General features: G+C 51.4%; 1 protein-coding gene across 5 annotated transcripts in view; it reads right to left on the bottom strand.

Annotated features, from left to right (window-relative positions):
- Positions 1–11,659, bottom strand: part of dock4b (dedicator of cytokinesis 4b) — a 47,997-nt gene that overhangs the window by 30,348 nt on the left and 5,990 nt on the right. For all 5 annotated transcript variants that reach the window (XM_019883049.1, XM_019883052.1, XM_019883047.1 and 2 more), the window contains exon 2: positions 1,555–1,638. In XM_019883049.1, the coding sequence (XP_019738608.1) occupies positions 1,555–1,638 (84 nt within the window). The remainder of the gene's footprint in view (positions 1–1,554; positions 1,639–11,659) is intronic.

An 11,659-nucleotide genomic window follows, 5' to 3' on the forward strand; every position in this document is an offset into this window, starting at 1 on the left:
GTGTGGGGACTGCGTCGTTCTTGTGGGGGGGGGGGGGGGGGGGCGCGTCAAGCGTCAACACTTTGGCGGCGTTTTGAAGTGTCGACGGCGCCGTCGACATGATGACAGAGCCATTAGCCCGCGTCTCTGCGAGTGTCGCGCCGCACGTCACTCGGCGCCCTGGCGGCTGCTGATCTTGCGGCTGCCTTCTGGGCAAAATTTGCCACTGGCTGGGCGATCGTCAACTTCCTGCGGGTGTGTTTGTGCAATTCCACAACGCCGTCTCGGTGTGCAAACAGGAAGAGAAAGTGTCAAGGGGTAAATGGCTACAATTGGCTTGGTTAACCTGACAAACCTCATTGGAAAGTAAAAAAATAAAATAAAAAAACACTCAAAATTTGAAGTTGGACAATTCAAAATATTTTGCGGTTTGCTAAAATGAAAAAACACAATTTCAACAAAGAAGTACAGTGAGAGTTAAAAGTCAAAGCAACTCAACAAATCGCATTGTTGCCATAAAAGCCAATCATATTTATCATTTTAAAGTATTAAATTACCGTTTTATCCCCCCCCCCAAAAAAATCCAAGTTCTGTCGTTTTACAATGCACACGAGCGAAACCAGAACATAAAAAGTTGGAGGACACCCAGTGCCAGATGAAGCAAAGCAGCCCCAGAGCAGAACAGAGAATGCTCCATGTTGCACAGTCGGGCCGGCGTTGTTTTCCTGCTTTGCTTCATGCTTGTGAGCATTGAGCCAACGTGCCTTGCCAAAAAGTGTCCGTGGACATTCTCCCAGAAGCTTTGCGGCTTGTCAACATGCAATTTTTTTGGGATGATTTATTTTTAACAGCCACCCCTCACCCCCCAACCTTTGACACTGATGTACCGCGACCGATGCTGTTCACCTCCCCCACCGAAAAATGCAAAATCTAACATCTGATTTTGCGACGTTACATGACAATATGGGAAAACATTGTACGTGGGTGCGAGCGGAGGAGAAAAGCAGACTCGGCGTGGGCCGCGTGGCTGGAAAATCAGTCAGCTGCCTTTGGAAGGAAACTGCAGCGGGCGTGATTTCATCCCGGCGCTCATTTTGTGCACCGTCCCTCAAGAAGAATCTCCGGCGAGCTCATGTGTGACACGGGCCGGAGTGGAGCTCCTCTGAGTGCAAAAAGCACACATGCTCGCTTCGGCGCCTGATTCCGGCACGAGCATGTTTTCGACGTGCATTTCACTTCCTTTGAGGACATTTGCGTATGCGGTTATTTGCGAGGGGGGGGGGCCAGGCGCCTCGTTCCTTCCTGCGTTAACTTCTCACATCATCCCCGTAGAGAGACGCGACATACGCGCGAACGGGTACGAGCCACGCTTGGATGACAATCACGCAGAGAGGAAGTGAAAACGAGAAGAGCTGCTCTGAGAATTTTGCCATGTGCGGCAATTGTGATCCGTTCATCCCAGATGACAACAACAACAAAAAAAAGGATTAAAATGAGTCAAGCCAAGCCTCAATTGAGTCATTATTGATAAGGAGGCGTGTCCCAGAAATATCATATGGAAATTGCATGACCCACCTTCACATTTTTCCAGGATCTGCACCGTGTCGCCAATTTCCAGCGGCAGGCCGTGCTGGACGGTGCCTCGGAAAGTGGCCAGCACTGTGAGAAAACAACAACAAAACGTTATGAGGCAGCGTCATTTGCGCCGAGACACTCGAGAGAGAATCCGAGTTGAACGAGAAACGTTGTAATGATTCGTCTCCAAGGACCCCAGAAACAAAAGCGGCCTAATGGCATGTAAATGAGCGTGAGGCGGTGACGAGGCGGCATTCCCGCAGGTCAAAATATGCTCGGGATGAATAAAAAGTCAGCGTTTCTTTTTCCCCTTCAAGACCTTTCTTCCCGACGCAGACGATGATTCGGCGAAAGGTCAAACTGCCACCGTAGTTATCTTCGTATTTGTGTTAGCGGGTTAGCGAGAAGTTTTCCTTCAGCTTCTTTAGCTCGGATTGCTATCGCAAAGCACTTCATTCTCGGGGGATTTTTTTTTTTTGGTTTGTTTTTTTAAATCTACCCCGCCGCAGCAAACGCATTCACACTTGCAAAGTGTGCCCGATGTATGAATTAACCACATTGCGGTGAATTATTCAGCTTTGGGTCTTTTTTTTTGGGGGGAGTCTGCTGCATGTCAATCCACGAGCCATCTGCAGCATGTCCTCAAATGACTGCTCAGCATCAAACGATGCAGCAAGTCGGCTTTTAGTCCTATCGGGGGCCCTCCGCAAAATAGAAACTCAAAACCGCACAGGCCATTAGAGAGCCGGGGCGGAGATGCGAGAAGCTTCCAGATAAATCCGACGGCTCACAAAGCAGGGGAGGGAGAAGGCGGTCTGACAGAGATGCGGCATGTCATGGGGTGGTGGGGGGGGGGGCGCACAAGGTTAACGTGTCGACGCTCATCTCCATCACGAGAACGTCACTTGCGCGCTTCGTGTCAAGGTCGCGATACGAGACATGCTGAACTTGTAATAAACGGAGGAGGAGTCTGGATCTGCAAGGCTCAAGCACCGCCGGATGTCCGCCGTCGCCAACTTGAATCTGAATTCAGAGAACTGAATCTGTTTGGAAAGAAGCGAAAGTGAAAAGATATTTTCGAGGAAGGAGCGCATCTCCGCTTTCAGAGAAACTGAAATCCATTTCATGACTTCCCCACTCGGCGTCAAGCCACTACGTTCAAATTGGACACTCGAGATTCTGTTTTTCAACAGCGACGATTCCAATTCAACGACGCAACTTCGATTTGGATCCAAATGTCAACAATTCAAACCTCGGCTTGTGGCGGCGGGTACCGGCTCATCGAATATGCATGCAAGGTGTCAACGTCTGCACTCACACCTCAAGCGTCGGTTGAGTGCGGTCGTTTATTTATAGAATATGTGTCGGGTGGAGGAGCTTATATGCCTGCGGTTCGACGCTTGAGCGCAAACGTACCGGATGTTTCGCAAAGATGAACGACAGAGTGATCGTCCACAACAAAATGGGATTGATTTAAATTCAACTCCAAGTGCGCTGATGCTTTTCGGTCGACATTCATTCATTCAGAACAGCAACAGACGCCGTTGTTCTGACGCTTTGGCGAATCCACGCGAGATCACGCCGTCGCTTTGCTGCCTGCTATTGGGCCAATGCAAAATGGCCGCCAGATCCGTCGTGGATCGCAGACCCGTCCGACAAAGAGTCTCCCCCCCTGCGGCAGTAACGGTTAATATTGAAACTATGCTGGCGCTGACACGCTTCTCACATATCTGCTCACGACTCAGGAAGTGGAGACGGCGATGAGGCCTCTTGCCTCAGACGGGCCTAACAGGTGTTTTTCCACTTCCACTCCGACGCCGGGCTTGTCGAGCCGCATTAAAGTTGAGCTCGCGGTGCAGTCGACGCTCCTTAGAAGAACAAACGCAGCCGGCGGAGGTTGGAGGGGGTGCTTAGCGCCTCTTTCACAAAGAGCAAAAAGAGGCCCTTCAAAGCGGACTTATTCAGGTATGACTACCCGATAAAACCTCGACGTTGGACTGCTGCTCAAGTGAATTTTACAGCAGGATTAAGGTCAATTCAGCCTGCAAGTGTGCAGTATTTCAAAACCGTATTGAGGGACTTTATGACCTCATTAGCCGGATTCTTTCTCCTCTCTGACTGAGCTGACAATGATTCACGTGCGTAATCCACTCCCACGTGTTCATTATACGGCATTTATATCATTAATATGCTAATCTGTTCACGCGGCAACCGGTGGCACTCCCCTCGCCGGAATTGCTGCCAAACGCCCGCTTCATGAATATTCAACGACTATGTGGGGAATATACAGAACGTGTGAGCATTATGAAACATGCCAATAAACACTCGGGCGTGACGCGTTTCAAAAACGGCCAAAGGAGGAAGCGGCACTTCTTTCCCACCGTTTCGCAAGATTTTTTTTTTTTTTTTTTTTAAGGGGCAAACAAACAGAACTGAAATAAAACTAATGGGAAGAAAAAAAATCTCTTCACTTCCTCATATATGCTGCCCTGCTGCGTTCTTTGCGTGTTCAGCGGCCGCATCCCGCCGGCTCAGACCCGACACGTAAAGCGGCACAAGGCGACTTTCAGTCCAGGGATGTGACATGAAAACATTCCGAGTGAAACCAAAACTAGCTGAGCTATGCTTTGTCTTCGCCAACACTGCGAACGCTGTTGCCCAAATCAAAGGGCCCGACGCATTTATCGCTCACTCTGTGGTGAAGGGAAAAAAAAAAAAGAAAGAAAAAAAGTCAGGCTTTAAATACATCCCGCGACCGTAATCGCCTCATGGATGTAAGGCAGTAAGTCAGGGACTGCGGTTAGCGACGCAAGGACTTCACGTTCAATATCCAAACGGGATGACGCGGTCTCAGTTTGGAAAAGGTTCGCCAAGACGTAGGAGAATGTTACCAAAGTTCGGGGAGTGAGTTTCGCTTGTGGCGCGAAGGGAAAAATGGAGGCAGACGTTGGCACGGACGGAGACCATGAACGTCGTTCAACTTGGCACGGCCAAACCGCTAGCCGGGACGGGCGCTAAGCAGCGCGTACGAACAACAACAACAACAACAACTGTTAAATCACACTGCAGAAGCGCAACCTTGAAGAGCAGAATATTACTTTTTGGGAAATTGCCGTCAATAGCGTTCCTGCACTTTTTTTTCTTTTACTTGCCTTGCAAATTTGACGAGTGAGCGGCTTTACCGATCCATTAGAAGGACGGAGGCGGCGCTCGTCTTTTCCATCGTATGATTGAGCATCATCTCGTGAAATTATAGAGCAACAAAAAAATAGCATGGACGCTACCTGTTCCAGGAAAAACGGGAGCCATCGATATAAACGGGTTGACATGCGAAAGCGGGTGCCAAGCTAACATCTTTAGAGGGCTCCGTCCTTTTAGCAATTACCCACAATGCACTACCGGCGGCCATATTGGAGGGACGAACAAGACATCCGCGAATAGACTTCGTGTATGGCTTGTTTGTAACAGCCCTCCAATATGGCCGCCGGTAGTGCATTGTGGGTAATTGCTAAAAGGACGTAGCCCTCTATACTCCATTCCATTCGTACGAACTCCGTCCCCACTGCCAACATGGCCGCCACACTGACGGCTTTTTGGCCTGCTAGAGTCTACCGCAAAGTTTCTTCATTCTGAAAGTACAAAAGGGCATTTGGATTGGATATTCATGTCTCGTTAAACCTCGTGACCGTTGGTTTCCGGGTCGGTGACTCGAGGTTCCGCTGTTTCTAGGTCAGGGAGTCTCGTTAAACCTCGTGACCGTTGGTTTCCGGATCCGGTGACTCGAGGTTCCGCTGTTTCTAGGTCAGGGAACTGGATCACATTCGCAGACATTAATCTGCTGGTGTGCTTTCTATGTGCTAAAAGCATGCATTGGCTCTTTGCATTTGCCAAGATTGTTAATCCCCCATCACGTGACACGATCATGGAGTCATTTTCACACATTTGTGGAGAAAGTCATCCAAAAGGAAGCGCGATCTAATAATTGAGTCTGGCTTAATGCTCCATCGCGCGGCACATCGTCAGCATCTGTTGCCGCTCGCTCGTACGCTTCCTGATGCTCCCTGCCAGGGCGCTGCGGCGTTGCAATTTTCAGGCCGAGGTCACGCTGACACCGGTGCCTACACAGCTTGCCCCCACGCAGCGAGTGCGATGGAGGTGAAAATATGCCGAAGGGAGGGAGGGGAGAAGAATGAGCAGGCCGCCGTGACGGCAACTCAACATCTGCCGCTTCGCCGCCACCCGACTGTTCAAAGTGGGCGTGTTGATTCGCCGAACCCGGCGTATTCTGACTCACCGAAAGCTTCTTCTCCACTTCCTGGAGCGAGTAGGTGGCGCCGACCTCCGTGACACCGACTTCGGGCTCTCGTGAATCCAATTAAAACAAATTACGCCGCGTGGAAATGTGCTGAAAGTGCCTTGGCTGCGAGATGTGCGTTTCTTACACACACAGGTTATTTTGAGCTCATCAGCTGATTTTTTTTTTTTATATCACTGCACTCTCAGTTGTGCGTTGGTGAGGCCAAACACCAAAGCCCACACAGCGAGGTCGACCAGGAACGCATCCTCCAGCTTATAAAATGCAAAATGACACCGGTCCATGTTTGACGGTGTGGGTGGACGTGCAAAATGTTACCATGCATGCATTGATCATTTTTTAAAAAAAGGTGCGGTGGGAGGGGGGAGGGGTTTGGTGGGGTGCCTCGGCTCAATAAAGTTTGGGATCTCTTCCTCCATCCTTTTTTGTTTCAGTCAAGCACAAACACTGCTGAGCCTCCCACCAGCTCCAGTGGAGTGCAACGACCGAGGCGGACAGAAGTCGCCGGGAATGCAAATGAGAGGAAGGACGGCCATTGCCAATTTTGTTTTGTGTTTTTTTTTTTTTATGACATGTTTCCATGTCTCGTCAAAACCGCCGAGAGTCTTATTTAGCCTCGTTTGCCGCAAACAAGCTCAAACACCAAAAGGGGGAGGATGAAAGAAGCGTCACAAACAGCTGACAGAGCGAGACGGAGCGCCGGTCCCGGCGGCTGAGAATCCCAAATTCGGTGTCGTCCTTCTCCCTTCCATTCGCTTCGCATCCTGGCCCAGTAGCCTTCATCCAGCGCGCCTCTCCAAGAGATAAAACAAAGCGCAGAGCGAGAGGCGGACTGTATAATTTGTGTGCGTTTCAGAGGCAGCGAATGAAAGGACTGCGGCGTTGGGCGGTCTGCGCTGAGCTCGAGGGCCCGCCGGGTGAAGGCTCGGATGTTAAATGCGTAGCCCCCGAAGGAAGTCCTGTGGCTCTGACAGACGGTAACAGAGCCACTTTCGATGCTTCACCTACACGCAGGCAAAAAAAAAAAAAAAAAACCAAGGGTCCATTCAAGGACGCGCAGATGGCAGGCGCTTCACAAACACAAGCCAGTGGAGCGCACCTCATTATCAGCAAGGTCCGTCGGCAAGTTCGCTCGCAGGGGTGCGCTAGAAACTTGCGGATTCGCCTGGGGGGGGGGCTCGATGCCAAACCCGACATGAAGCCGAGAAGGAAAAACTCCGACCAAAGTCACCGTTTTGTATTTGTCCCCTTGAGACCCAAGAGCTCAGACCCTTCGTGTGAGCGAGAAGCGGAATTTGCAAAACAAACTCCCGTCGCCTTTGAAAGCTCAAAACGAGACCGTTTCGAGATGAAAAGCCACACCGACGGCGGGCGGAAAAGAGCCAGCCCCTCAACCGACTGCCGTGCCCGTTTTTGGCGACGTGAGAAATCACTTTCAAAAGGTCAAACCCCCCCCACACCCCCCCCTCCCTTTTAACAGTTATTCAACCTGGATCATCAAATATTAATTGGATCCATTTCAGGCGAGGTGCAGCGCTTTGGGGGTTTGTTTTCAAGCCTGACGTATCGCTATGGCGACAAGCTCACATGCGATGAAGTCAGTCTTTAAGCAAGAACTGCAGCCGGTCATAATCCGGGAGAGACCTCCCAAAATAGTCGACTACTTTGAAGTCCTGACCTCAGCTTGGTACTCAGCAAGTGTACCCAGAAGCACCGAGTGGACCGGAGGCATTCATCGAGCAAGAGTCTCTCACTTTGGAACCCCGCAAAACTCCTCGTCAAGTCAACAACGGGGAGATGGCAAAGTCGCGGCAGCGGGGAGGGACCAGCGCACCAACCCCGGAATAAAACGACAAGGTTTTCATGTGATGTGCGTTGGCCTCTTCATGAGCCACCGCATATGGAAAATGAAGGAGTGAGTGTGCGGCTCTGTCGAGATTGGCATCCGTTCTCATTCTTTCCTATAAGAAGAAGAAGAAAAAAAAAAAAGGAGCCTCACGGGTTGGAATGTGTGGCCTGTCGTCTCAACAGCGCGACCGACATCTGCAAGAAGTGGAGATCGATAGACTGACACTGAAACTGCGCAACAAGAGAACGATTTCCAGCTCGGGCCGGACCGCGTAGGGCGCTCGACCGATGACCGAACGGCGACGCTAACAGAGCCAACCGCTGTTTGTCCGTTTGAATGTGCGGCCTTCATGCGGGCGCGTCGTCTCGCATTCCGGCGGGATGAAGGGGGCTCAGCTGTCGCCGGGGCTATTTTGCTGCCCCCCGGCGAGCCAACCGGTGGACGGCGGAGGAGCGCTCCGCTGGGGCGAGGAACTTCCGAACCAGAGAGAGTCGGGGAGATGCCACTCCATCAAAATAATGAAGCGGTCCTCAACCATCACCTGGCAACATCCCCCTTGCGTCTACTTTGAATTTTGCTCCCGACTCCGGGAGCCGCTCCGCACTTCATCTTGCCCATTAAGGAGTCGACATATGCGGGAACAAAAGAAGCTGCTCTCCAATTTGTTTCATAATGGCTCTCTTCCTGTTAGCCACCTCCAACGGAGGAGAATCCCGCCTCTCCGGCACGTCTGGCAGATTGAATTGGAGGAAGTGCTGCGGCGCGCAGCTCCGCCACGGCTAAATGAGGCTAATGCGGCCTCAAAAGCCAAGACGGGCCGGCAAGGCCGCGCCGTTGTTGAACCGATACCACCGCTCAGCTCGTTTTTCTCTCGCTAAAGTCCAACACAGACAAAATCGATGCGGCTGAGTAAAACAGTTGTAGGGGTGAGGGAAAAACAAAACCGTCCCAGTTTCACGATTTAGGTCAGTGGCGGTTGGGCGCTCGCACCGAGGCTGTCGGTGATTAAATAAAACTATTCCCGCCCCCCCCCAAAAAAAAGAAAAAAAGTCATAGATGAGGAGGAGGGACGGGCAAGGCTGGAGTGATTAATTTCCTCTTTGTTTTTCCTCCTCCCACCGGCGTACAAAGCAGAAAAGGTAACCTCATTTGTGCGCCCGTTGCACGCCTGGCGCTAGCTGCGGGCAAGAAAAGTAGAAAACATGCTAATGAGCCGCGCAGAAACAAACATGGGGATGCTGCTCGGCCGCCCGGCAAAAAAAAGAGGAGGAACTCTTTGACGGATGTCCGCTGACAGCACGTCGCGTTACCGTCTCCACACTCTCAAGACATTCACATCAAAGCTCGTGCAGAGTCAGCGGTTCTTACACGCTATCAAGGTACAGCTCCGATCATCCAACAACAAGTCGGGCGGAACCCTCTGACACCCACCGAGTCTTAATTCCACAGAGTCACAAGACTGTTCTGCTGTTTCGGCATCAAGGAGCCACCCTGTCACGGCTTCAACCAAATTGAAATGAAAATTCCTACAGACGCGCTCCGGAATCTTGTCGGAGGCCCGCCCGGCAGAGACGACAAAGTCCAATCATGCAACACGCTATGACTGGTTCCAGTGATGCCGATTCCATCGACGTCAAGTTCTGGTTCCCAAGCCGTGAGTTACTTTCAAAAACAAAAACAAAAAAAAGGCGGAGCCAGACTTCCACACTCATGAAGACATTCATCCAAATGCGACATCCATCTCGGGACCAAGAGAAAATCAATATGATCATCCGTAAACGCCGCCCCGCTGGCTTCCGGCCCGTATTCCTCGGTGGCGGTGGTGACGCGAAGGTTACTGGTGCATTAGGGCAAAGAGGATTATGGCCGCGGTCCAGATGAGAGTCCCCGGGGGAGCTTACGGGTGACGCATCATCATCTCTGATGATGTCGGCGAGCGTTTCCCCCAACAAATCGATGGCCGCTTCCTGGCTATTTCAATCGCGCCCGTGACGGCGGTCACGGTTGACCTCAGAAGATGCGGCCGGCTCAAAGGAACAAGTCCGTATTTCGCTCGAGGAGACGCGCATGCCGTGCGATCATCCTGCCACGGGCGAGAAGAAGCGCGGTTAGAACCGTTAGCGGGTCACTATTTATAGATTCCCCCCCCCCCACCACGCTCAGTAGGTCAGCACGGCGCAGCGAAAAGGCCCGAAATGGTGCAAGCGAGCAGAAAGACAGAAGTCGGGAACGCGTGGGGCACCGGATCCGCCAGAGAGGCCGGAGCTCATGTCGCGATGTCTGATTTTCACTCACGATTCCAAAAGGTGACAGAAAACCAAGAGGTCTCGTTTCATGCCGCCGCTTTGAGCCCTTAATGTGTGAACAACGTCCGCCAGCGAAGGAGTCCGGTTTCAAAGGCATCAGACGGCGCAAATTCCCCCCGACTTGATGCTTCTCCTGCTCTTCAACCGAAGCGAGCGTGAAAGCAGCGCTCCAAAGACTGAAAGATGATCCGGAGATTTGCGAGCGTCAAGGTCAAAGTGGACCCCCTGACAGGCCATTAGGCGCCAGATAAATAGGCGGCGGGCAACGCGAGCCAAAAGATTTCCATTATTGATCCATTCATAGTGAAGATTACTCAATGCGGAGAAGTGCTATTTTTACATTTCCAGTCCCCTCGGGGGGGAGAAAGCCCCCACAACGCGGTCCCTCTCGCTTGATCAACAAAGCCATCTGTCGTCAAACACAATCTGGCCACGAATCCCGGCGAAACGTGGACATTTACTAAGTGGCGCTTGCTGGATTATTTCCACGCTCGCGTCTGGATGGATATTATCCGGGGGGCCGGCTCTCAATGCAAACTGCTCGTGAGCAAGAATAGCCGCGAGGCCTCAGAGGGAGGGAGGACCGCGCGATGCTGTCGCTTTCCTGAAAGGAGTCCATGCGGTGGGCGGGGCAAACATGCAAATTTGGAACCGGTTGTCATATTTTTCTGCCGGAGCAAAGTCTCCGGCCAAACAAAGGCTCCCAACCGTGGTTTCCTTCCCCTCTCGCCTGGCACGAAGGGGATAGCTTTCAGCTACTTTTAGAAGCAACACTTGACGCCGGGAGGTCCTCAGACTCCCTCCCCCGAGGTGGACGGCGATTGAAGTCGGAAAACAAAGACGCCAGGTGGACGGTCGGCGAGGTTACGCCTCGAGCCCAAGTGGGAGAGAAGGGGTGCTGATCCCATTGCCTGGAGTGAGGTCGCCACGGGATTGATAGACGATCTGGGAGGTGACCTTTGAACTGTAACTCGGGAAATTTCGCTCACGTCGACCGATCGTCACGAGCCTCCGATTTTCTGAGCAAAAATGTGAATGGACAAAGTTCACAAGGCGTTCGCCACTCGCTATATCTGTCGGTGTGTTTTACAATCTAACACAAGTGAAAATTAAAAAAAAAAAAAAATCGTCAATACCAACTGTGGCGCAGTTGTAAAGCTGCTAAAAAGACCCCATTCAATCAAGCATCAGATGTGAGATTCTTCTTCACACAGACAAACAAAACTTCACACACACAAAAAAAAAAAAAAAAGAAAAAAAATCCAGCCGGGGGCTTATTAATGCAAATATTTAACTAACAAATCTCGTTTTATCTCTGTGTGGTTTGAAGTGTTTCCTTTTCACTAGATAAACACTCGAAAAAAAAAATGGGGCAATCCCGGCAGACGGGCTCGGGTGGGTTGAGTCAGCAAAGTGGGTCGCGGCAGGAGGTGGAGTCAACCTGATCAATGACGCCAATTAAACACCCTCTAAAGCAGAAGTCGTCGACGAAAAACCCGTCCTGTTCGTTTAGAAACAGGAATGAATAATGAGGCGTGACAAAGCCCTTCTTATGAAAAAAGCTTTGGGCAGGAACTGAACACGGTCGGGAGAGGGGAGGTCACGTGAGGTGAGGCGGGGTGGGGGGGGGGGGGG

Source organism: Hippocampus comes, unplaced genomic scaffold, assembly GCF_001891065.2.
Source record: "Hippocampus comes isolate QL1 unplaced genomic scaffold, H_comes_QL1_v1.1 scaffold53, whole genome shotgun sequence".
NCBI classification, from domain to species: Eukaryota; Metazoa; Chordata; class Actinopteri; order Syngnathiformes; family Syngnathidae; genus Hippocampus; species Hippocampus comes.